This window comes from Pieris rapae, chromosome Z, assembly GCF_905147795.1.
Source record: "Pieris rapae chromosome Z, ilPieRapa1.1, whole genome shotgun sequence".
NCBI lineage: Eukaryota > Metazoa > Arthropoda > Insecta > Lepidoptera > Pieridae > Pieris > Pieris rapae.
In genome coordinates this window covers 3966358-3994151 of record NC_059534.1, presented here as the reverse complement: position 1 = coordinate 3994151, position 27794 = coordinate 3966358, and the positions used below count along the sequence as shown (strand labels likewise).

At 31.8% G+C, this 27794-nt stretch overlaps 2 protein-coding genes across 2 annotated transcripts; one reads left to right on the top strand and one right to left on the bottom strand.

Annotated features, from left to right (window-relative positions):
* Nucleotides 1–208: 208 nt before the first annotated feature.
* Nucleotides 209–16893, bottom strand: LOC111000089 (V-type proton ATPase 116 kDa subunit a1-like). The gene is made up of 15 exons (XM_022269431.2): nucleotides 16759–16893; nucleotides 16112–16288; nucleotides 13623–13783; nucleotides 13280–13442; nucleotides 11367–11543; nucleotides 10458–10670; nucleotides 9478–9628; nucleotides 8562–8723; nucleotides 7981–8189; nucleotides 7319–7428; nucleotides 6184–6308; nucleotides 4938–5173; nucleotides 4505–4712; nucleotides 1747–1921; nucleotides 209–387 (listed from the first exon to the last, which is right to left on the bottom strand). The coding sequence occupies exons 1-15, from the start codon at nucleotides 16873–16875 to the stop codon at nucleotides 249–251; spliced, it is 2523 nt and encodes an 840-aa protein (XP_022125123.1). The 5' UTR covers nucleotides 16876–16893; the 3' UTR covers nucleotides 209–248.
* Nucleotides 16894–18215: 1322 nt separating this feature from the next.
* Nucleotides 18216–26665, top strand: LOC111000091. The gene is made up of 3 exons (XM_022269434.2): nucleotides 18216–18352; nucleotides 19281–19567; nucleotides 26049–26665. The coding sequence occupies exons 2-3, from the start codon at nucleotides 19289–19291 to the stop codon at nucleotides 26538–26540; spliced, it is 771 nt and encodes a 256-aa protein (XP_022125126.2). The 5' UTR covers nucleotides 18216–18352; nucleotides 19281–19288; the 3' UTR covers nucleotides 26541–26665.
* The last annotated feature ends 1129 nt before the right edge of the window (nucleotides 26666–27794 follow it).

Below are 27794 nucleotides of genomic sequence, written 5' to 3'. Positions count from 1 at the left end.
AACTAAATCTATTTTTGGTTAACTGTATTTACGCTGTGATGAACAGAGATGGATTTAAATATCTTTATGTCAATAATTAAATTCAGAATCAGATAAAATAATTTATTTATAAAAGTTAACTTCAAATGAATCTAATAAAGCTTTTAAAATAATATGCTTATTTTAAAAGAAAATTAAAATTAATTTTATTATAACCTTAACGTGAACATAATATTAATGACTCCTTTAAAACTTCTTAACTAAGACACTTAATATTCCATTTTCACTCTCTTCTTGCAAATGCCTTCTGGCTTGTCATCTTTGGCATCGGCAGATAATATGGAATGAAAGTTAAAAGGCTTAAAAGGATAGCCTCCACCTGAGTAAAACTTGCTCATAAATTCGACCCTGGAATAATATTTATTACACTATTTAGGAAAATTGCAAACTTAAGTATTAGATTCAGAAACAGGACATAGAACAATACATTTTTTTATCAGTCAATGTCAGTATCACCGTATTGCTATAAGACACACACATAGTGTATATTACATAAACAATTAAGCATAGACAATGGAAATACATTTATAGAATTAATGTTATTACAGTACACCAACGTCACATAGAATAAAATACATTTTATAATATACTAGGGGTGTTCAATAAAAAGTGATAATGACGCAATTATTTTTCAAATGTTTTTAACATAATGTCTGTTTTATAAAATTAATATCCACTTTAAAAATATATTTCCAGATCCAGGCCCTTGATGCCTACCGCATCATCATTATTCAATTCTTAAACCCCGAGTTCCTCAAACGGTAATAAAATCACTAGGTCTGGAGAATGAATTTGGGATGTCTTCTGTTTAAAAAATTAAAAAACAATATTTATTATAATTATTCATCTAATGTCTGGGCTATGCCTGCCAGTATTTTTTATTCAAAGAGAAGCATCACTATCTATTGAACACCCCTCATATCATTCAGAGCAAATATAAATTTACGACCATATTAATAAAAATAAATCAGTCTCATTGCGCCGTTTTAACTGAAGTACTCATTTGTCTTGTCGGTCTTTACACAATTTGACAGAAAGAGACGAAAGAGCAGTCAGATAAAAGAGTATAATTAAACTGATTTAGTTTTTATGAAGCATCTATAGCTCCCTAAGCTAAAGATGACAAGTATCTTCTGAAGGTGAATTCTATTTATTTTTTATAACAGTTTCCTAATTGTCCTAAATGGAGTAAACGTCGACCATACATGCAATGAAAGACCGATCTTTTGAAAACTGCTGAGCTGGATTCAGGTGACCAGTGCAAGAAAAACAATGACATTCCTCGGATAAGGCCTATACTAAATATACTAAAGAGTCACAGGCTTAAGAACTCTTCAATAAGTCAAGTTAGTTTTTTTGTTAGCGTCAACCCCACTTAATTTTATCTTTGTTATATACTACAGTTTTAACAACCTGACTAAAGCGGTTGAGAATAAATTATAATTTTCGCTATATAATTACATTATGAATACTACTGTTTGATAAGAATAGCATGTAAGCAAAAATGTTCAGCGAATAAAGGGCTTTTATTATTACAGTTTTAAACGATTGAAGCTAGTTGACACTTGGCTTCAAATAAAGAGTTTCATTGAACATCATTTAATTGTACTGGGACCAAATTGCAAATATTGTAAATATTTTTCATACACTATAGTAGAAAATTACACGCTCCTCTACTTTTTTTATTTATATATCAGTATTACTAACCAGTGCAGCCTGAGTGTGTGAAGAAAAGCCGATAATCCTTCCATGATTACCAAAATTGACAACGTGAATACAGCCCAGATAGCAAATATGAAAAATATTTTTATCGGACCCATAGAACTTGTATCGCGAAGCGCTAATTTAGCTAAAATCATCACCCACAGCATTTCTGATAGTTCTGAAAAAATAACGAATTATCTGCTAAACATTTTAAAAATCAATTTTAAATAAAATTAAGATTAGTTTAAAAAATATTCAAATTAAAAAAAACTGCTACTTGTGTTATTTATTTTTTATTTTCTACTTTTTTACCAAACTACACTGACGGACTCATAAAAGGCATCAAAGTAAAAAATGACTTCAAAAATAAATATTTAACCAAGTATGCAAACGTTCTACACAGATTTAAATTGAAACGTCTAGGTTGGTAGGGTTATAACCTTTTAAGTTTGTTTACTGGAAAGGACCTTAAAACTTTTTTGCTGTTCTTAGTCACAAGAGCACAGGAGTTCTCGCATATACATCACGATCCGGGCTGCGTGCTGGCCAATTCATTGTACATATCCCATCCTCCTCCATACCTCTTTGCAATATTGTCAAACTTTTGCATCAGCGTGCGGCCGGGCATTATCATGCATTACAGTAAAATTTTCGTCTATAAATCCCATGTAAGGCACCACGTGATCTTCTGAGATCTCTTTTATGTAGTCAAACCCCCTCTAATACCGTTCTGACGGACCATGTCTATGAACACAAGTTCTGTTCGCCCGTTCATCGATATGCCACCCCAGACCATGCACGAACCGCCTCCAAAAGGAACACGCTCCTCAATGCAACTTTGAGCATATTGCTCCCCACGTCGACGATAGACTCTTCTGCGACCATCTGCACCATATAAACATGTCCTACACGCGTCTGTGAACAATACGGAGGCCCATCGCTTATCTGTCCAATTTAGGTGATCACGCGCAAATCTTAAGCGAGCTTCTCTGTGAGCTACCACTTTGGACAATTTGCTGGTCTAAAAGAGGTGATATCCGCTTCTTCTTATTGTTCGTGCAGTAACGTTTACTCCACGCACTTCCTTTAGTTCTGTTTTGATGTTAACTGACGTGAGGAAATGATTTCGCAGGGAAGTTGTAACAATAAATCGGTCAACACGACCGGTGGTTGCTAGAGTTCTGCCTGTCCACGTCTCCCTTTGTAAGAACCTGTGTCGACAAACCTTCTGTATATTCTAGAAACCGTAGACTGGTTTAAATTTCTACGAATCGTTCGTGTATCCAAGCCCTCCCGCACCAATGCTAATTAACTAATTACTTAATTTGAGCAGCTTGTTCGGACGAAGTACCCATATTAAGGTTCAGAAGCTCTCGATGAGTTAAAAAGCTAACCCAACAATTCTGCTGGTAACAATAATTAAATTGTCAAAAGAATAAAAAATCATTTAGAATCATTTTTAAAAAACACGCAAATCTGATACAACGAGTAAATTTTCATTTCCCAGCTAGTATATTCATTTGTTTTACTGAAGTACTATTTTTAAATATTGCTTTTTATAAGATTAAGGGACAGTCTCTCGATATTTATATTTGCATACTAATTTAAAAAAATCACTGCAAAGTAATCCCGGAAATTGATGCAGTTTATGAATCCGTCAGTATATTAAAAAAATACAAAATATTTCTTCACCTATTTTACTTAATAAACATTGCTTAATTAATTGATAATATTTTCTCCTTGCTGGGAAGCCTCCGTTGTAGCTGATAGCCTAGCTTAATCGTCTGTTAAATTTGAAAGTGAAACATAATAACGATACTCGATACTGTCTGGTTTCATTCAAAAATCTTTCTTACTCAAACGAAATAATTTTTTCTTTATTTTCAGTGAGTAATTGGTAGTTTTTAAGAGAAAATTTGCATTTACGTAAAGGCTTGTAATTTGACGACTTAAGGCCAATTAAAAGGTTTCTGCACCTCGTTAGGAAAATATTTTACTTGGCAATAGCAATGTATTTTCATATATTTTTTTGTCTTTTGTACTACGAATAAATACACTTATTTCTAAGATACAAACATTTTAGTTAGAGTGAAGTTTCATTGTATGTAAAGGTATGCGTACCAACTCTAGTAAATTGTTAGCAAATGTCAGATTATTTATAATTTGTTCTTTTTTTGTTTTATATTATTAATGATATAATACTACAATGGCGGCTCAGTAATCGATTTCCAACTTTGAGGCATTGCCTTTTAAAGACAGACTTGTACCAAAATAAATGTTTCTGTGTTTGTTCGCAAATAGATAATATATTAACCGTAGGGGTACACTTGCTAAACTTAACCTTCGTTAGGAAACCGGCATGCCAATATATGGAAGAAAAATACATAAAAACATACTATAGTATGTAGATATATACTAAAGAAAAATATTTCATAGTAAGACAGCATCCTACATTCAGTGAAAATAATAATTATTATCATCATCGCCAATTGTTTTGTCGATTTTAGGATCTCTGTATAGAACTATCTCCTACAAGTATTTCTGATATGATAAATATTTTTAGGGGATAGTTAAAATACCACTATATACTCAGCCCTGTTGGACAGGGAAGTGTGCAGCGCGCATATAAATAGATCACTGATGCCTATGCTTACGCCTACATTGCCAGACTGCGAGTCTCGGTAAAGAGCTAAGTGTAAAAATTTGACATGGACAGCATGAGCATATATTATTACGTCATATAAATGTCAATTTAACTCACGTTCATGGGCTAATGACAACGCCCATAGACGTAGATATGAGGCGGTGTGCGAAATTGTACTAAGAACAAACTCAATTGTATGAACAGCTTGTTGTATCATCAATTCTCCAAAAGTAGTTGAATACTTCTCAATCTCGTCTAGAATTAATTGTTCTTCTTTTTTATCGGAATCCCTGCGTTGGTATTTTCGAAAGTTGCTTATTTTCTTCTATAAATGAATATTTTTGCTTTTAATTTTATCATACATCATATATATATCATAAAACGATTACAGCATAATTACATTAATTAATAAACTAATTTAAAATGATAAAAGGATTATACAACCTGGAAAGGAAGTTTATCATATTTATAATTTAAACTAGGAATTTTGGAATTATAAGACAAAATTAAATAGAATAGAATACAGCTAGATATAAGCTCAAAAACTAACCATTGCTTCTTCTTTCATCTTTTTGTTGTATCTATTAAGGTATACTGGTGACCCAAACAGCAAAATAGGAACACAAATCAAGGAAACCAAAACAAGAATAGACTGCAATCCTTCCTGACCCTCAAACATATAGGCATCACAATCTTCCTCCACAGGTTTTGAAGTCGATCCAAGGACCATATCGATAAACAATATAAGAATAAGTGGAGCACACCCTGCGCCAGTTTTTAAGTCGGCTGTAACAAGAAGAAGTTTTTAATAATAGAGGAAAAAGCTGTCGAGTGAAAAAATTATTTTCCTTTGTAATGAATATCACTGAAGTATAAACTATAGGACACAGTTATACGCCAATGAACTTTATAAATAGTATTAACTGATGAATCGAATTTACCGTTAAGACACCTTAAAATTTAACTAATTTCAGAGCCCAATTACAGATAAGATGGCGAATGTTAGAAATCAGGTGTTAATTATTTATTGATGAGATAAGTTTGATTATTTTTAAATGGACGTGATTATATGAAGATAATAATGTCTCAGTGTGTCTTATTATGTTACGGAATTTCAAAAATGTATTTAATTACTCCACGTCCATTTTTTGAACACACTGTTTTAAGATTGTATTTAAAAGAAATTATGAACTTGACTATGAGAGTAGGTAAATCAGACTGTCATTTCCTTCACCGGCGTCTTGGGAAATGCAGCCGACGTCTTTGACATTACGTCTCGTGAACTAAAACTAGACTGTAGAGTGTAGGTATACTACAATACATTAAAAATACTAAATCTGTATCGGGTTTTGTAACTTTAGTACCTAAATTCAAAAGCCTAAAAATCTGCGTGAAAAGGGTATGGATCCAAGCATACATTGATTGATGCATTGGAATTGTAAAAAAAAATGATGCGTGTATTCGGTTCTAATTAGAATCTATAAGATGAAACGAGATTGAAAAAAATGTGAAGTAACACCGTTTATGTTATTGTTTCCATACCATGCTGATAACAACGTATCATTGAATAAAATATATTTATAAATGCATAACTTATTAGTATGTATATTAAACTATTCGACGAATAACAATTAGTTATAGTTACACATATCGGTTATAGATCCGTGTTGCCGGGTTTAAAATTTCGAAACCTCTAGAAGGCTTCAATCCAATATTGGTTGGAAGCTCTCTTTAGTTTTTTTCAGAGTACGTAGAAAAGCCACCTTTCAGGGTTACGTATAAACTAATTGACTTACTTGTTTTCCCACTGTATAAGTACCACTTCATATACATCAGAATAACCAACCATAAAAACAGACCACACAAAAATAACATCTGCGGTATGAACTGCAAATAAATAGCGTAGTGCCGTTTGAAGTAGCTGAAACACCATATTCATATCTATCATATTGTCAGACAGGCAAAAATGACTGAAAACTTTTTTAGTTACATTCAAACTATGTGCAAGCATAGACGCAAAATCAAAATAAGTGCTATTAGACTATTTATTATATAATATTACGAGAATAATATAACATTATAAATCATACACACATAAATAATATTAGGTATATAAAAATGAAATCATGAGATATATATACAAAGGACATTTCGTAGCAAAAAAACGTATTTTAATACAGAAAGGCGCTAGTTATCTTATTTATACCGTTTAAGCTTTTGTGTGTAATCTTTTCAATAATTATACGTAGCAAGTAAAGATGAAACGGTTATATTCATAACGTGCTTATTGGTTACTTTTTAAGCTAATGAAAAAGAAATAATTTTTAATCTTTTAAATTTTCTTGTTTTTTTATTAAATAATGAAAAATAATATTTTTTTTTTATTAATGGGGAATAATTTGAACTCATTCAGTCATGCATAATTTATTTAAAATTTAAAAAAAATGTATACTAGTACGTATATACATAGACATAAACTTAGGAATAACTGAACTATTATTATATTCTATTTTTAGATACCTAGCAGTCAGAACCGTTCGGTAATGAAAAGCCATTGTAATTAAAAAAATGAGGAATAAAAAATACCTTTAAGTTGCATTTCTACTAGATGTACTGGATAGTAAAATTATTATATGATCGCACCAAGAATAAAATTTATGACATTTTAAAAGGGCGACTTTAGTTGGTACCTTCAGACGTCGGCCAAGAAAATTATGGGACAATTCTTAAAAGGCTGGCAACGCACTCGCGAGCCCTCTGGCATTGAGAGTGTCCACGGGCGGAGGTATCACTTAACAACAGATGAGCCTCCTGCCCGTTTGCCCTTTATTCTATAAAAAAAACTAGAATCGTAGCCAGTTCACATTTAAGGAATGACTCGCCCGAAGGGGCGGCAACGCAAAATATAAAATAGATTTAATAAGCACTTACAGATGGTTAAAAAGACTCAGCGATAAACCAAATATCATATGGACAATTCCAATAATAATAGACAGTTTCATCTTCAGTGAGTTCAAAGCCATAATTTTATTTTTTGCCAGCTGAAAAAAATATTTGGACAATTGTACACAGTAATTGTATATTTCTATTTCTTACAACTTATAAGGTACATTCATAAAAATAATGTAAAATAGCGTGAATGGAAAGAGAACCGACGTAGGATTACGTTGCAGCTGTAGTTCTAGGCAGCATAATTAAAGTAAGTTATCATCTTGATATTTAAAATGAATAAAGTAAAAGTAATATGAATAAATAAAATTGCCTAGCAAATGAAAATTATATACGTTAGAACCGCTAGGACAGCTCCCTTTCCTCTAGAGTCTATGCTCTATGCACAAATGTATTTTGTGTGTCGAATTGTCGATCTATCAATTTGATGTGTCAGTGTCGCTGCATTTCTGAAACGAACTTAAAGTCTCGAGGTAAATAACATAGTTATATTAACAAAATAAAAACGCATTAATATTATATTTGCACAGAGACAAAAACAAAATCCCTGTATGTTAAAATTCTACCCACACGTCAATCAATCTATTCATAAATATTTTCCGCCAACTTCGTCATTATAATCATATAAAGCTACTTCAATGTACCTTCCATATGGGATCCACACCGAATATATATGGGCTGTTAGTCTCAAAAACTGGGTTTAGAGTAATATATTGACTCTGCTCTATTTCCTCGCGCGTATATGTATTCTTCCAGTAAGGCGTCATTAAAGTGATAGGTTTCGAGAAATACTCGTTGTATAGAAAACCAGTGAAGAGCGTGAACAATCCCATTAGCAGAATTACATACCGGCCTGAAACAAAAAACGACCACTCATTTTATACCTGCTCAAGTGGGAGTAATCGGGATTTTCATGTAATCTATGTATATTGTAATTCTCTACGTTTTTTTTCTGCAAAAGGTGTATTTTAACTTTGTTATATAATACCTATATGAAAAACGTTTTCTATACACGGCGAAGCGTCTTCGTCAATAAATTGTCGGTTATGTACATGGCTACCATAAGTTATCTACCCATATGGTAGCAACAAATGAGAGTTAAATATTTCATCGTTTAACAAAATAACAAATTCCTATTAAAACTTGTAGCTTCGTTTTTGCAAATTAAATCTAGTTATATTTATTTTAGCATTTCATTTTAAAACCATAACAATGTGACACTTACCGCCGAAGAAAATATTCCAAATTTCATTGGTAGACGGCTTTCCTAAAAATTTTTTCTCGGATTTAACCATCCACGCGGCAAATGCAAATAGGATCAGACCGTGACAAACATCCCCAAACATCACAGCGAATAAGAACGGGAACGTTATAACTGTGTATAGTCCTGAATAAAGAAAAATCTTTTAAATGTAATTGCAGTGTTAGCTAATTAAGCTTGCTGTTCTACGCGGCTGTGGACAATGGATTTTTCTGTTCTAGGTTCACAATTAATACTCTGTGCAATGTAGAAATAAAACAGTGGAAAACTGTACCTCTAGACCCAAAATTAAAAACGCCTGTCAAACATGGACCGCAGAACAACTTCTTGCTTTAAAAGCAGAATTATCAATAAGATGGATGCAGATGGATAAATTCAGAATAATACTTTATTAATACTACTGCTTTCATTAGATCTTGGCTGCACGTCCAAGATTTTGCATCGTGCCTACTTAAGGATCTTTCGAAAACACTTCAGTCCAACTGAGGAGACTAATATAAAATTTACGAGATATTAAAATATAGTTTTCTAAATAATGTTTTTCATTTCGTAACAATGATATAAAATTTGTTTAGTTAATTTTAGTAATAGGATTTTTTTTTAATACAAATTATGTGAACGTTTGCATCTTTTTTTTTTAAGAACAGGGGGCAAACGGGCAGGAGGCTCATCTGATGTTAAGTGATACCGCCACCCATGGACACTCTCAATGCCAGAAGGCTCGCAAGTGCGTCGCCGGCCTTTAAATCTGCCTCTCTTCATCATACTTAATGATACCAAAAACTGTCAATCATACTTGTAAATTAATCCTTCAGTACTACCTTCTGGAAGTTACAATTCTTTCCGGGTTTTTCGCTCTGAGTTTTGAATAGATTTTTACCTGGATTAAGTTCTCCATACGTAGAATCACCGTAGGCATTAATTAGTGCTTGGAAACCTCTTGTAAATTTGTTTGTTCGGTGATAAGTTGGAGGAGTCCGTGAAGTTTCCGTCTTTGATATGAACGAAGGAACGTTTGATTCCATTTCTTCCTGTTAAATTAATTATTTCTATAAAACCAGACAAACATTTCTTAATATGTCCAATAAGAAACTAGTAGAACATGTAAATTGGTGAAAGTATTTTTAAATAGTCTTATACCGATCACAAAGAACTTAAAATTAAAGAAATGCATTAGCTTTCGTATGGATCTATAGAAAGTACTTCTTCTTTCATCCCTTTGTGAAGGTTGGCAATCATCATGGCTAGTTTAATTTAGGATGCCGCACATCTAAACAATGGCTAGGTACTATGCCCAAACCATTGTCTTAAGTTTGCCATCCAAGACGTGCGTCAGTGGCCACGTCTCCTTCTACCTGCCGCTTTACCTTGTATGATGTAATAAAATTGCATGCTTTGCATCAACATGATTTCAAATGGAATTGTTTATCGAATTGGTCATTTATGAAAACGGAACACGGAAAGTCGCATATCTGGGATACGTTTTGCGTTGTCATAGATACGACTTGTTGCAGCTCACATCCGGCAAGGAACTGTTTCGTTAACAACTTAATAGGCAAGCAAGACAAGATTAAGTTGTTACTAGACAACTTTGGTCATAAAGTGGCACCTAAAGAAGATAGCTAAATTACGTTCAAACTAACGTTAGGGGTATAACATGCTATGTCCTAAATAAACGATTGAATGATTTCTGTTTCCAATTTCAATATAGTTCTTTTGATTCGTGCTTTAAAAATAATTATATTATATATTATATACGTCTTATCCTTATTTCAATATAAATTTATAAATATCGATTTATTATGTAGTTAAAATAATGTACATTAAAGGGGACTTTGAATTAAGTAGTAACATAAATACCGAGCAGGTCTCCAGAACTTTATTTACAACGGGCAAATCCAAATCAGGAACCCAACATTGACCAATAAGGCACCGTCTTGTAATATCAAGGGTAAACATATTCATAGTATGATATATCGCCTTCGCTTTTTTTATTTGAGCTATCCACGTACTCCATTGCCTTGCAATTGTTCGTAACGCTTTACATCGATGATATTTTGTCTTTTTAATAACCTTAAAATTATATATTCTAATTAAAGAGCAGCGCTACCCTAGTGACTACATATTGTTAATAGTTTCTCAATTTTTTTCACACTTGCGCATAATGAGAATATCTGCCTTATTGCTGATCACCTACTTACTTCTCTATAAAAAATACAGTGTCACAATTATCGTAAAATCACGTATGGCTGCACCGTAAAAGCGATACTGATTTCCAATTAGCGTCTCGTTAATTGCCCAATAAACCAAACATATCGAAATGCTGACTACCGATTATACTTATAGTTATGACGTCTCTAACAGCTAAAACCAATGGAGATGTATTTATTTTCATTCTGCCGCACTGATGCCGTAAACTTCAAACAACGTGGTATGACACGATTTTGAAATCGGGATCTAAATTAGGGGCCATATTCTTTGTAGGGAAAGACTAACAGTAACTGGCCAAGAGTATATGTACTTTTATTAAGTTTAAACACCTAACCGAATAAACTAAAAGCATATTGACTGCAAGCTTTGGTTTACATATTTTCGTAGCATTCGTCATAATTGGAACTTTTAAGCTCGAGTTAATGTTGACCAACCCTACTATTGAAATCAAAAGCTAATTACTTAAATCAAAATTTAAATAAATTTTATTCAACAATAATAATTATTATTACGCATATATATTAAATTTGCATAATGCATAATAGAAAATTAAAATACTTTTTCTAAGTCTCCAATGCGAACATCAAGTTTATGAAGCATATCCATTCTCTCGTCAATTGTCTCTGGGCAGGAGTAGATGTTAACCCTGAATCCAGTGCATACTTTTTCCATGCGGCTATTTAAAGCTTCGCCTTGAAAGACTGCTAAAAATGCTACCTTTCGTAGCTCTTGACCCTGTCAATATTTAATTATTTTAGGATTCTAAGAGGTATATCCAATTAGAGAAATACATGGACATACTAATATCGTCTATTCTATTATTATTACTGCAATTAATTATAATTAATATTTAATAACGCAGTAAAAGTTGCAATGGAGCTTACAAAATATACCCATTCTGCATAGGTGCATATAGGCCGGATCCACCCCAGATCGTTAGACGATGGTTGGACAATGTTTACCCACCCTTTGATAAGATTAACAACTCGAAATTCTGAGGATAGCTTAGAAAATATACAGGCCCATTGCCCCAAAAGATCAACCAATGCTGCCGATACTGCTATGTTTTTATGTGGTGCAGAGCGTATAAATAAGTTAGCAACTTAGGTAACATTTAAATGCAAGATAAGCGTGTATAATAATTTGCTTAACTTACATATTGTAAACTTAGGTTTATGTTCAAAAGCTATCAGACGTTATGAAACCTTAATGTAATTGATTTTATTAATTTACCTGTATATGTTTAGTATACTATAATCGCTCAAGTTCATATTACGAAGGCATACTTTTTCTCTCAGAATTTTTGTACTTATTCTATTAGCGTAGCTTTTAAGATGTTACTTACTTACTAATGGACTGTCTGGTATGACATTATTTTTTATAGACAGAGCACTAATATTTCACTAACTTCCAACAATATTTAAACATAAAAATGAGCAAGATCGTTCCCGCCAATTTCATTTTCATTCATCAATTTCATTTCATTAAATTTATAAATATGATGCAATATTTTATCATATAAGTAAAAATACGAAAACAATACTATTTGGATTTGTAATAAGTAAAGTTGTATCTATCCCACTCTAAAAAAGGTTTACAAATCCCTATTATTTAGCCCATGATACCTACAGACCTTTAGCTTTAAATACATGAATGTAAACACTTTACATAATAATGTAAAGTAAACCTGAAATGAGGGACCACCATCGCTACATCGTCATTGTATTTGTGTGAGGTCAGACACAATCACGACGCATGTAACGAATCCTATCGAGTTACAATCCATTAAGTCCCGTCGACAGCAATGTATGTAGCCCTTATTGTTCAACATTTACTATATAAATACATCATACCATTAACAGATAGGTTATGTATATTAATCAGAATATAAAGGATTTATTACTGTAAAACTGTATTAAATTTTAATTAAATTATGATTAAAAAATCTGGTTGCATTTGTATTTCAACCTGCCAAATAGATAAATTGTTAAGAAGTTACATTTTATGAATATACCTTTTGGAATATTCAATAGTTTTTCATTAATTGTACCTGAATATAAAGTTACTAGTTTAGGCACATGTGTGTCCTTATTAGTTAAATTACGTTTATTTTGCCTCCCAAGCTTATGATCCTATTTTATGCATGTGAAAATACAATTTACAAAAACAATTAATAGTTCTTTTCTTCATATTAGTTCTTTGTGAAATTACAACCACTAAATTATAAAGTAATCTGTAAGATTCATAATTAATTATTAAATTTTAATTAATTATGAACCTTACTTCGTTTATAATTAATAAATAATTAATTACGACCTACTTCACTGTAATTAGGTATTATAGTAATATGTTGACTTTATATGAACGTAAAGTTTTATTCATTTTTTTTTCTAATCTAGTATTTGAGCTTAGTCTTCAACAGTCTAAGTGTCAGTGTGAACATTTTAAATATGGAATTTATAGAACATTACAGTCTGTGGATCCTGCAGGAAGGCGTCATCAGCAGCTTGTCGATAATAAATATTTCCTCGGGAAATTCTCCACAACATCATTTCAAAGGGAAAGCACCTGCTCCTTTGAACAACACCGCACATAACTGTGAGGAGACCGGACGATCCGTCACCTGCTGAAGACCTAACAAATACACGTAATATTTTATAACGCCTTGTTTATGCTGGATTTTTTCTAGATATTTTCAATATATCTTATGTCTAAATGTTTTTTAAGCGACCATGCTTGCATTGCCTAAAATATTCGGGCTTTTAAAGTTGAACGATCTTAGATCGAAAATATTACAAAAAAGTCTGTACTCACTTTCCAAACAACGATTCGGAAGTAAGCTCGGTATCACCAATTAAATTTCCAATATGCGTTAAAACGTAATACATTTCACTTAATTCCAAATAATTCTTAAGGAGAGCCACTTGGTTGTCAGACAAATCCTGCACTTCACCCTCCCATTTTTCTAGCAAATTCTAAAATAAAATCACTCTATAAACAATAATTATCATTCATAAACTCAAGGTACGTGAGGTTTTATACTAAAAATGATGTATAGGTAAAGTAATTCAATTTTCTAAGAAACGAAATCAATTTCATGCGGTTTCTTGTAATGTAATGTCAATGACCTGTATTGAAGAAGGGTCACAAACAGATTTCATTATAAAAAACATTTTTTTAAATTAAGAGAAATGTATTGATAAATTACTGTTTAACTCCAATTCAACAGATTGTAATTTTGTGGTCGTACTCCAATGGAGGCATATTTCAAAAGTAAAAAGAAGAATAATTGTAATAATCAGAATCCCTATAAGCAGCGTATCGGGAGCTTAATGTATTAGCTTTAGAATTAGAATGTGTTGTTGTCCTTACCCACCTCGATATAGATTATGCAGTGTCATATTTAAGTTAATTCAATTCAATTATTCAATTGTTTCAAAGAGATAAATGAGATATTTAAAAATCCACTAAAATATTGAAGGATATTTCATATCGAAGTATATAAGTAAAGTATATAAGTATATATATATATATAGATAATAGTCGAAGTAAGTAAAAATGCATGGCGCTTTTTAGAAGTGCATCCGAACGCATACATTTCATAGTATTTCTTGCAAAGAGGTTATATTATCAATAAATTGTTAAAAATTATGATTTATAGTGACAGTGTGCGCAAAACCTTTTACTGAACCTTGTTTTTCATAATAAAACCAAGCGTATCAATGTTAGACACCATTGTTTTAGGGAACATTGTTAGTGTTAATTCTTTGTGTACATCATGTTTGCAGACTTGCTAATAGCTTAGGCAGTGTAAAATATAAACACATTTTAATACTTTAAATATTAAGTTACAATTTGGATTTTAATAAATGTTTGTACCGTTACTAAGCAGTCTCTATTTTGAGTATCAATGAATATCAAAATGACACCTAGATACAATAATGCCATCTGTTTCACTCTATTATGTCTATGGTACAATAAACACAACATGACAATTGATTCGTCACCAAAAAACAATGCCAAAGAATTGTAGTATTTTAATTCATTGGAATTTAATTTATTATTTCTATATTATATCTATAAAGTATTATTTTATATTTTAAATACTTTTGATGTTATACTTCTTTTGGCGTGCCTGGGAAAATAATAAGAGGATTTTTTTACGATGCACCCGCTTACCGTCACAAATAACCGACACCTCAAAAATAACAATTTCTTTAATTAATATTTTTGTGATATTTAAATAATCTTAATGTAACAAAATAAGGCGTTATAATAAAACTTTCAAGGTATTAAATAACTTATTTCTATAGTTCGTGTGGCTTTATCTACAAACGTAGAAAAAGGCAAAATAGTGGAATACAACTTTTACAACTTTTTTAATCTTTATATCTCAAAAACGGTGGCTCGTAGGAAAAATTATTGATACATTTTTTGGGTAATCTACAATTTTTATGAGGTTTATCTTTGATAAAACTTACGGTTTTGCTAAAAATCGCGATAGAGCTATTATTTTACCTTTGACCTTGAATAAAATTTTTCCTTACGAGGGAATGATGGGGAACTTTCAAATTGTATTTTTATTTCTATTTTAAACAATCTTACCGATTTATAGCTTGGTGGAAATTTATGTAGCTTCCAATGTTTAAATTGACCGGACTAAAAAGATAAAATGTTTAAAAAGATTTTTATTTTGTTACGCCAAATAAGTATAACTTCTAGTGCGTGTACACACAAATTTGTTAAAACACATACTTGTTATTGATGCTCATGCATAACTTGTGTTTGTGTAAGCTCTCTGGAAGTGTCTGTATTTGTTTCGTTCATAACTTTTTAAAATAAATAAAATGTCAATTGCGTTGATGGTAAGCGATGTCACGCACGTTGTTTTTTTTTATTATAGTTATATTAGAAACAATGTCCACATATGTCAATATTAAAAAAAAAGGAAGACCCAAATTTATGTTTCTAGCAGTTTCTTAATTACGGGCATAGACCGGAGGAGAAAAGCCGGAGAAAGGCCGGAAACAATCTGCGACAAGTATAACTCAAACTCAAAATATTAATATAGTTAAAGTAAGTACACTTAAGAACATAAAAGAAACAAATGAAAAATATTGTAAATTTACATTTACTAGGGCGTAGGGATGGTGGATGATGTTTTAATAATATTTTGTTGCGTTTTCTTTATGACTTTTGAAACAAGGCATTGCAGCCTTTGATAAAACAATCATACTTCATATACTTTAAGTTGTGGGGTCATCCTTATTACAAAATTCGTTCTTATTTAACGGTATACATACTTCGAGGGACTTCATTTCGTTCAAAGGCAATGCCTGTGGCTCAACTTCCAAAGGGGGAATATCGATGTTATCCTTCATCATCTCTCCTTGCATATATAGTAGTTTACGTTCCATTTCGACGCAGCCACATAACTCCATGATGTAACTCCGGTTAAACGCTTTGACATCCGGTGTCATCTACATAAAATTATAAGTATTATCTCTTTGAACAATGATTTGGTATATTCTAAAAAAATACTTATAATAATACTAAGAATTAAGATTTACTGACCAAAATATTGATTTGTCGTGAATTTATATATTACAACTATTCTATAATAATATAATCTACAGGACCCATTTCAAAAAATTGTTTAGCAATCAAAAGGTTGCATTAGCCCTAATTAAATTAGTATATAAAACAATCTATGACTAGTCGCGCGAAATGACAAGCAAAATTATATTCGTATTGCTTTTGAATAATTTTTTTCCTTTGGACTCGCGTTTCTTTAAACAAACTAGGTTTGTAATACTTTTGGTAAAACAGAAGAAATTATTCATCAAATCTTGTTTAACTCCTACACAATTAGTTATAACATATCAGTTACACTACAAAAAATTGTTCTACGCGGTTAGAAACGACTAGAAATGTGTTAATTATAACTTACGTCGAGAAATTGAACATTCCCCGTTTCTCCTAATCGAGACAATACCTCGAACGCGCATTCAGGCTGAATAAATATTTCACAGAAAGACATAAGATCGCTCCTTAGCATACAACCCATTTTTATTATATAATTGAATTTAAATTAAAGATACAATTTCGTTAAAGTTGTGTCAAACGTCAACTTTGATTATATATTTTTTTAAATTTAAAAAAGGATTATTATATTCATAACCTACATAGTATAAAAATATTCGAAATATATAATTATTTATCATTAAAACAAATTATAAAAGTATGGTCCCTGTGCCAGTGTACTTGTGATCTACAGTGACTTGATGATCTGCTAAAGGAAAATAATATATAATTTATTTCAAGAGTGATTCTCCATCCACTGCTGGTAGAGACTACAATTGTTACTTTGTTTTTCAATTTGTTATATTAGACATCTTTATGAGTTAAATAATTACATATATGTAAGAATAAATATATATGTAAAGAATATTTAAAGTAAAAACGTCCTCCTATTTAATAGCAATACAATATTTTGCATGCAATATCTATATTATAGAACATATTATCTAGAAGCTTCTCGTTCTAGAAATATTTTAGACATAACTCAATAATTCAAAATCAAAAGCTTATATCAAAGTTAAACCTTCTTGATACTGAAATTGCAAGTTTAGAACTTCTGTTTGCTTTAACGGAACTTGTAGCAAAATTTAATTAAGTTTATTCAACAGGTGAGGTTATGTCTAACAGCTTTTATATACGGATTAAAATATGGCTGTTTACACGGAGTATTATTATATTATATTAATAATTATAAACTTCAACTTAAATTATGGTAACGATATTAAATCTATAATAGAAAATACAAAGGTTCTTGTTAAACATATACAATAAAAGCACTATTTCTGGCAATTCTTGACAATTGTGTATACGCTGTGATAGGCAAATAAATTGAACTTTATTTTTAAAGGCATAATTAGACTGATTTATAGAATTTATAGCCTCTAATCCCTAATTAATATAGTACGGGAGAGGAATTTCAGGTCAGCTGATTTTGTGATATGTCATCCTTCTGGAACTCTCTGTAAGAGTCTGGGCTATCTGACTGGCGGTAGTGGTTGCGTTCAGTAATGCACATCCTACCTGTCCTGTGGTAATAATCCTGGATTTTAAAAACATTTTAAAAAGCGTATTTTTGAAATTTAAATAATTTTGTATTTCCCTGGAAACGGATCCCGCTAGTTTAAAAGTGTATTATCATAATTCAAATGCAATACATTAATATGATCTAACCAGTAGTAGGTTCATTCATTCATAGAATTGGATCAGGCCACATATATAAAGATAATGTACGACCTACTTTTGTGTAACAAAAATTTGTTAAAACTTGACATGTGATTTCCGAATTCCATGACGCACGCGTCTGCGCATATTGGTTTTTCGAGTAGTAAAGCATTCGGAACAAAAGTCAGTATATTTTGGTGTTGCTCACGGTTAAACATAGTATCGCCCACGCACATTGCCTGTCTCCACATCGCCTGAACTTTCAGTTCCATCTTACATCTCGCCGCACAAAGACGCAACAGGTTAGTTACTTTTCTCTTACTTTTTCCGCAATTGCGATTAACTATATGCTGCGCGATTATCCATTTGAATTTAATAAATAGTGTTCCAAATTTTAAATATAATGATAAATCTATTATTAACTTTACTGGTGTACTTCCAATAAGTACATAACAATGATTTAGTTCAGACAAAAACCGGGTTTCGGTACTAAAAATATCCTCGTATCAAATGTTTGCGATATCTATTTTGAAATTGTACCAGTGTACGCTGCTCGCGTAGTTCGAGTTGACTCAAAGGAAGATAATTTATTGTATTTACTTTTAAGTCTCATAATAATCATACCTTATATTTGAATAGTTGATACTTTGAATATTGTGAAGTCGTTTACATTCATAAGCTGATATTGAATGAAGCATTAGTTATTCTCCAGGAATAGTGTGTAGGCGGTGTTTTCGTATTTTGGAATGTGTAGTCATTTAAACACATGATAAACATTAACGTTATATTGTGTATTACGTTATCGTGTTTAATGTGTTTTTATTAGTCGTTTACGAGTTTTGCAAAACATCTCTTTTATAGTCAAGGAAGATTAACATGTAATGTATTTTATTCTACCTGATACGCCTCTTCTAGCTACGGTGATTACATATCTAGAGAGAACTTGTCGAATTTCAATTCTATTTTGCATCTAAACAACAAAATTGAAATGCCAAGCTCTCAAAATCGGTAACATCCTTGAATGGAATGGAACACTCGCGAATGACCGAGTGGAAATATTTGCATTTGACATTTTTTTAATAGTTAAATTTAGAAATAATTTCAGTTTTACCACGGTGTTGATAGAAATGGATTAATTAAACTCACTCTAAATGTTACTTTTAATTTGTACCATGTAATTAAAGAAACAAAATATTTATATATATTCTATTGTACCTCGATTTTTTTCAGTTGTAAAAATGAGTCGAGTTGGTAGAACTAGGCGTACACGCGTCTATGACTGTAATTATAACAAAGGGGAGAGTTACTACCGACCGGTGTTGGACCGTTTGGACGGAAAAGTCCCCGTAGCCAAGGAACCGGAGCGAGATCAATTCAAATCTGATGTCGAAAACCGCATCAGGACAGCTCTGGATGACATCGAAACGCCAGCTGAAGACTTATTTGACTCAAGAGGTGGCCGTATTCAGCGTGGACGACCTCTATCGTCTGCTTTGGAAGATGACCTCAGTGACGATGTAAGCATATGCATTTTAACTTACCAAACCTTGCTTAATTTATGTTAGTGGCGAACGAAATTTTTTTACAATACACTCGTACATATTGAATTTAATAATTTATATTAAAATAGTGCAGTTTTACCACCGAATTGAAAAGTAATTATCGTAATACAATTACCCTTTTGAAATACTTCATCTGTAATTATAATATAGGTTCAAGATTAAAAAATAGTAAAGAACTATTTTAAGTTCCTAAAGATTTCTCGTAATACATATATTCAAATACGACTTTACACAGGTCGGTTTCGTTGATACCAGCTTCTTGTAAACGTTAGTACCATTAATTTAAGAGTTAATTAAGAAATTACAGCTTTAAAAAAAGATATTATTTAAAAATAAAAATATTGCTAAAACGGATTACACCAAATATACAAAAAACATTAATTAGGTCCTAATAATTTACTTTTTGAGGTGTTGTATTAGTGTGCGTTAATTTTAGATAATCTCAATAATCCTATGTTTATATCCTTCGAAAAAATACGTTTGGAGATAAAATGGAATACGTCGCGGCTCGCGTACTCAAATGATTGATTAAAAAAGATAAATACGAAAAAAAATAAAAAAATCATTACATAATTAATCAACAAAACCATATTTTATATCTAAGTAATAAATTTTTGTAGTTTTTAGTTGTATGTTTACTACTGTATCGTATTAAAACGTTATATTTCAAAAAAACACGCGTATACTACAATATTTGTGAGCGATCAAAAGTTATTAACATGGAGCGTGTCCTGCTTTTGGTTTTTCATTCCAATACTGCAAAACCCAATCACTAATTATGAATTTTCCATCAAATAAACTGATCGAAATTTGGCAGCACTCCTGTCATCTTGATATAGTTGACTGACACTTAAAAGCACTCTTTGTTCAAATGGAAATTGAATTTGCGTCGGGATATTAATTTAAAAATAGTTTTTGTTTTCAACGTGATATTATTTTTACAAGCTGTTTGCTTGGTTAAGAACTATTAGCTATTTCTGTCTTTGGGCGTAATTGCTACTTACTCAAACGGTGAAGGAAAACATCGCGAGGAAACCAGCACGCATAAGACTACAGACAGCTTGCATCAGGCATAAATAGCATAACAAAACAAAACCTAAAGAAATGTTCTCTAGTTCAGCTTCTTAGTACTTTGTGAACACAGAAATATTTGTTTAACTGTCGCTTGTTAGCGTAAATACCCTTTCCCTGTTTTCAGCGCGCTTCTAACAAAATGTCAGTTCTACTTGATAAAACCAGCCCATTTATTCAAATATTACCTAGATGTTTTCTTAATAATACATTCATTAAACAACGTAAAAGTAACATTCATTGAATCAAAAAAATCTTTTGGTTATTATATATTTAAGGTTTTTAGTCCATAACAAGTCTTTAATGTGGCAAGAGATGCCAATTATAATCAAACGAAATATACCGTCTTTTTGTCTTCCGTTTCTTTCCGTTCAAATCTTCGGGATGCTGCTCATTAAAAAAAGATAAAGATATACAAATACCAGAGGTCAAAAGTTATAGAACCGCTGACTGGGTTACATGTACTACCAAGTAAGTTACGGTAAAACAACGACATCTAATAGAGATTGCAGCCCCGAAAACCATATTAATTTTATATACACAGCAGCTCATATATACGGATATTGAAAGAACTATATCAAAATTACACAATACTATACGGAATCGCTATCACTATTGGAAGTTTAAGAGAACTATTCCAGAATGTATATATGTTTTACATTATTTGTGTACTCGTTGTGAGAGCTTTTCAGCAGTCGTGGTCACTGAGTGACATGACACGTATATGAAAATACATTCGCATCGTTTCACTTAAGTATTATTTCGTTGATTGTATTGCGTAAAACAAAAACGGTTTATATAATAGATACAATATTGAAAACCTCACATAAAAAGTTAAAATAACTATTCAAACAAATATAATAAGATTTATATATATTTATTAAACTCTAGATCGCTTCCCAGTAAAAAAATATGATAAATACAAATCGTACTACATTTCATATATAAGCAATTATTAATAGCTAATTTCTAGAATACACTAGTGACTAACAAATGCTAATACTGCAAGCTAAATTTAGTTTAACTACTAGAATAATATCTGGTAAATTATAGAAAGAATTGACTGTTGATGAAAACCCTTTGAAACTGAATATCCGTCAATAATTGGAACGCGGTAGGCGTATCAAAAGGTGATATCAATTAAGTCAAACCACAGCACGTGCATAGCTTACAAGTGTATTTCGTATTTGGTTAGTTCAACCAAACACAGTCTGCTACAACATGATTCAATAACATTATTTAAATGGAAGCAGATGAGTTTATTACGAAGCCCCTGCTTATTGTGCGCATTCAATATGTGGGGTTATTTGGTTTTGAAACCAATAAAGCTTTTATTGATTCACTGACCATTCAGCTATGAATAACTACCTTATTTACGTAAGCCTGAAATTTACCGTGGCTCAATTGGTACCGGGTATTTAAATTTTGCCGAGTAGATAAAGCTTGATTTTAGTGAGATTTGGTTAGAACGAGTTGGCCTTGTAACACTCGACGGCCTCATGAAATCGGTAAAATCTAATTTGAATGTCTTGACCCAAGGTAGGTGGACTTTCCGCAATTAGACTCAAAATTGGTCCGTTTTGCGTAAATATTCACAGATAAAATACTGACATATTATAAATGTTTTATTTATTTAAAATGAAAATGGATGTTAAGAAATCCTTATTGGTATTCACTGTAAGGTCAAGACGTCTGTTACGTTTACAATTTGTTTTCGGCTGGATTTAACAGAACAAGTCTTAAGTTCAAGTTTACTGCCCAATAGATCATGGCACATTTCTGAATATGTTTTATTGTTCTTTAAGTAGGGAAACTCTATTCTATGCCTACTAATACTACAATAAAGGTTTCGGTAATCGAGCCCGGTATTTGCGGGTACACGCCATACAATAGCCTGAATTTTCTGAAGGACACGACACATTAAACAGTCACATTTGTCGTACGATAAAATGGTGAAACTAATTATTATACTGCATTGATTTTACGCTTACATAAAAACCTGGTACGACGATTGGAATGCAAAGTGCAATCAGAGAATGTAATACAACTGAAATTCTATTAACATGGAATGCTTCTGAATATTGAAGCTTTCGAAGTTGTATCTATATGTTTAATACAAACAAATTATCTTGGCTTACGTTAGAAAATAACATGTTTCGTAACATATCAAAACAACATTGTCATGTAAATGTTCAGAATTCATAACGATATTCAATTAATTGTAATAAATATTTAGTTAATTGTACACGCAAACTGTAAGGCAAATAATTTGTTCTATGTAGTTAGGAAAGGTTTAATTAATTCTTAGAAAGTCATTGAAACTAACAATTCTACGTACACTATTAAATGTAAAGTAATATTAAATTTAATATTATCGTAACGTAGGCTACTAAAAGCCGACCTCGCGTTAATAAATCCTAAAACTGAATAACTGTATATTGATACAAAGTAACAAGTGACGAAGGGTAACAGAGGGAAGAGTAAGTATTACGATTATAAAACTTAAATGCAAGTGGGCTGGGCATATCATCAGAGGACAGTCCAAATGGAGCAAGTCATTAATGACTTGGTACACAGGTCATATGAATAGGAAAAGGGGTAGACCATTTCGAAGGTGGGATGATTAAATAAGAGCCGTGGCAGGCACATGGACCCGAACTGCCCAGGTCAGACATTTATGGTGGCAATTGGAGGAGGCCTTTGCCAACAAAATACAAACAGACAAGGTTGTCGAGGGAAAGTAAATATTCAATAATATTCAAGTGAATGTTTCAATACTAAACATGACTATTCCAGCTTTAGTAAAAATGAAATCTTTTCTGAATAAAGGCTTATATAACAAGCAAGGGTCTTAAGAGATGTGGTATTCGATCTTGAAAATATCAATGCGAAAGAATCTAATCGGAGTAATATTTAGTGGAATATTTTTAGGCACTAATATAATAGTGCCTACACAAGTACGTAGGCAGTGAATAAAATCTTCAAATATCTATGAATAATTGGGAATATTTTTTTACTCAAAGAAAGCTTTTTGAACGATATTTATTACAAGAATAGATATGTATGACAAGTGGCACCGTATTATGTAAGAACGGTCCATACTACATGTCAGTTTCCATGTCTTTGAAACTCTCAGTTCCAGTGAAGTACTTCAAAGTGATTCTGTGAGGTGGTGTTGAATTTTTATTTATGCGTTTTATAAATAGAACCATATTATGTATCATGCAAAAGTAATTCACATTGCAGCGACCCACATATAAATTATTTTTATACATGATTATTCAATGCGCATTTAGTGCTGGAAATAGAAGTGTTTTGAAAAGGAAATGTAATAGATCGAAATTTGATTATGGCTGTAATCTTTATCGTGAGTATCAGAATAAAGGGTCATTCTACATCAGAAGTCGGACTACATCCAGAAGTAGGGATATAATTTTCTTATTATGATTTGTTTCACATTAGTACATCGAGGAGACTGGTGTGGATTATTTTATGTCCAATAATAAAAAGAACACTGTTTAATTTTTTTTTATAGAATAGGGGCAAACGGGCAGGATGCTCACCTGATGTTAAGTGATACCATTATTATGATGAATATTTTAAATTATATGAGTAGAATAAATTAATGTACATAATGTAATAATTAGCATATTTTTAATATACCGTTAAATAAATTCATCGATGTACTGCCTACTTCTATGATATATATGTATGTTTAATAATGTTGGCTATTTGTTAGCGTCCAACTAATTTGTGGTACACGTGAATTGCGATTAATGGCCGTAACGAAAATGTCCCTTTTTAATTGTAATGATTCAATCTTTTCAATTGATTGACATGAAATAGATTCAATAATAAAATAAAAAAAGCTGACCATCAGCCATGTACCAAATAAGTATTAATTTGAACACAAAATTCTAATCATGTATTAGAATTTTGTGTTCAAATTAGTTCGTTTTTCGGGATTTGTATCCTTAAGTGGCAGCCTCCTCCAATTACTTCTATGTAACTTAGAACTTTTGTTTAAATATTTAGTAAGGGAGTTAATAAAACTAACATCCAATATTAATCACTCGATTTCGGAGATATCTATGACGTCACACAATTTTTGTACATATTCGAATTTTACAAAATCTTTCCACTAGGTTTAGCAATAAAACGGACAAGTACTCTACATTGATGGTCGTGAAAAAATCAGTGAAAAAGGTTTTTCATATCTAGATGAGTAGTTGAGTCAATGCTTTCACTTTATAAAAATATACCAGTGGTATCTACAATCCTTTAAGGAGCTTAGCATCAAAGAATATCTCTATTTTTCTTTCCTTTCTTGCCTTCTGTGAGACGTACCAAGTTCCTAACGTTATATGACTTGTTACTTGACACTTGACACTGTCCCTACGAAAAATCTTAGATTTTTTATTTTTGTGAAAAAAGTGGATAGTTTTGATTGATTTAATTCCACAATTGTTGCATACTTAATGGTCTCATTCGTCTATAGAACGTCTATCTGATTCAACCTAAACACTATTGGAGCAACTTACAAGCGATCTTGTTATAGTATTTATTTCAATCAAACTTTAATAGCATGACAATCAAGTTATAATTAATAAACCACTTAAGAGTTATTTATAAAAATTTCTTTTGTAAAGATATATTTCATCTGCATATGGAAACGGTCTTCACACAGAACATATACAAATATATTATCAACAAGGCACATTTAACAAAAACATAGTTGAAGGAAACCGTCTGGACGATTAAGTGGACGACTGGTTCACTTAATTTGTTTGAAGTTTTACATTGTAAAAAGATTCCCTAGGAAGAGAAAACTGTTTTATGTGGAGACTACATACGGGAGAAACAATTGTATTCTAAGACAAAAACCCATTATATATTATAGTTGTAGCACCACAAGATTATCTATAAAGATAATAATAAACGTTTAAAGATTATCTGTATAAAATAAATAACTAGGTAAGCGTTTCTTAACTTACAATACGATGATTCAAAGTATACGACATGTTCCAATTAATCCATCATTTACAATAAAAAACTATGGATTTAATATTCTAACGTAAAGGTGCAAATTAAATACTGGTGCATGTTCTTGTTACCTCAGTAAGCTTCACGAACAATTTAATACGGATTCCTTCGCGTGATTGATGGTTAGTTGATGTGACATGTGCGTCCGCTGGTTGATCTTTAACAATTGGACGATAAAATTAACTATCAACCGCAAGGCATACTCACCTACATATCGTACGCATCAAGCCAAACAGAAATAGAATAGGAAAAACTCACATAATCCGAACAATTTGAACATGTGTATTTGCTAACGTAATAATCTTGATACGCTTTTTTACAGATCAGTGAATCGCTGAAACGTCTCCGCGCAAGTAAGAAGATATCTCGATTCTCCGACGACATTGATTTTGATAGCACCGTATCGAACATGGAAAATCGCATGAAATCCAACTTTATTACGGACAAGATACTTGAGAGCGTTGGTATTGGCCAAAGCGAGGTATCTAACGCACGAAGAGCTCTGAAAGAGAACGAAGATCGCACTGAGAAACGCATAGCGCGTAGAATTAACGAAGAGAACTCACTGACCAAATGGACAGCGTTGAAGGACGTAGATGAAGAATCCGCTGCCGTACAAAGGGCCAAAGCTACAAGGGCACGTCTAACTGATCTAGAGGATGAAATGTCGGAACTGAGTGAGCGAACCGCTGCTAGAGAGAAACGTGCTGCTCGCCTGAGAGCCCTTGTCGCAGACACCGAAGCTGACACAACGGTAGCCGCTTCAAAAATAACGATCCGAGCTGAACGAGAGAAGAAACAAGTAACCTTTTAGGAGGAGTCATAGATTCGTAGCGATCAGATTTTAGAAGACTTAAAGATAAGCGATTTTTTTATGCATTTCTCAATTCAGTCGGTATCTCTTATATATATTGCGTTATAAAATAAAAATATACTTATTCCGTTGGTTTTATTACAATATCAGGATTGTTTTAACGTTAGTAATTAAGATATTTTAATTATTGGCTCTTCTTTCACCTTTAAACGAGTACTAACTATTAAGGTTTTCGTAAGCTTTATGAAAAAAAATACAACTGTTTCAATAAAACCATTTATGTTTATATTATGATAATATTTTAAAAAATAATGGATTATTATATAAATTCATTCAATTCCTAATTAAAACTTATTTTACTTAAAGTTACCAACGTATTGAACATGGTCGTCAAATTTCAATATTCTGCGAATCAATTTATTCAAGTACTTTAATGGTTTCGCGATGGAAGCCATGTAGGTATAGTTATGTATACAGTTTAATATAGATAAGAGTATCTGTTTTATGACCAATATAGTATAAATACCTGTATTGTGTGTATACATGTAATGTTCATTTACTTACACATGTAGCGCAGAGACCCAAATTAATCAGTGACCTCTGACACAAGAAAACACCACTTAATTAGCCCGCTACCACCTGCCAATTGTTCCTTCACGACGTCTTTCGAGTCGGAATTCGATATGCATTTTAATGTTTACATAACAACATTAATTTAATGCCTAAAAATATTTATTATTCATCAAAAGTATTTCATTCAAAAAAAATTGCCTATATACAATCTCTCTCCAAAACCATATACCTACTGATTAAGATGTACATGGGCAACACTGAAAGTCTTTAGAATTGGCCAGTCAAAAAACATTACTAAAGATAACGTTTCATGAATTTCAATATTAGAACTCTTTGGTAACCTAATGTAGTATATTGCATTCATTTGTCATATGTTTTTGTGAATTGGCGGCAAATCTCTAAACACACTGGTTATACGTGAAAATTTTCGTTGTGGGTTTACTCAACAACAAAGCTATGATAGGCTGCAATATTGTATATATCTTAATATATATATTTCTTGTGTGCGTGTGTATGTGACTGAACTCCTCCTAAACGACTGGACCGATTTAGACGAAATTTTTTGTTTGTGTTCAAGGGGATCTGGGAATGGTTTAGATTCACATTTTGTCCGCTGGACAATGTTTTTTTAATTAATTTTCAATTTATTAGTTGTTGTTGATTTTGGAATGTTTTACATTG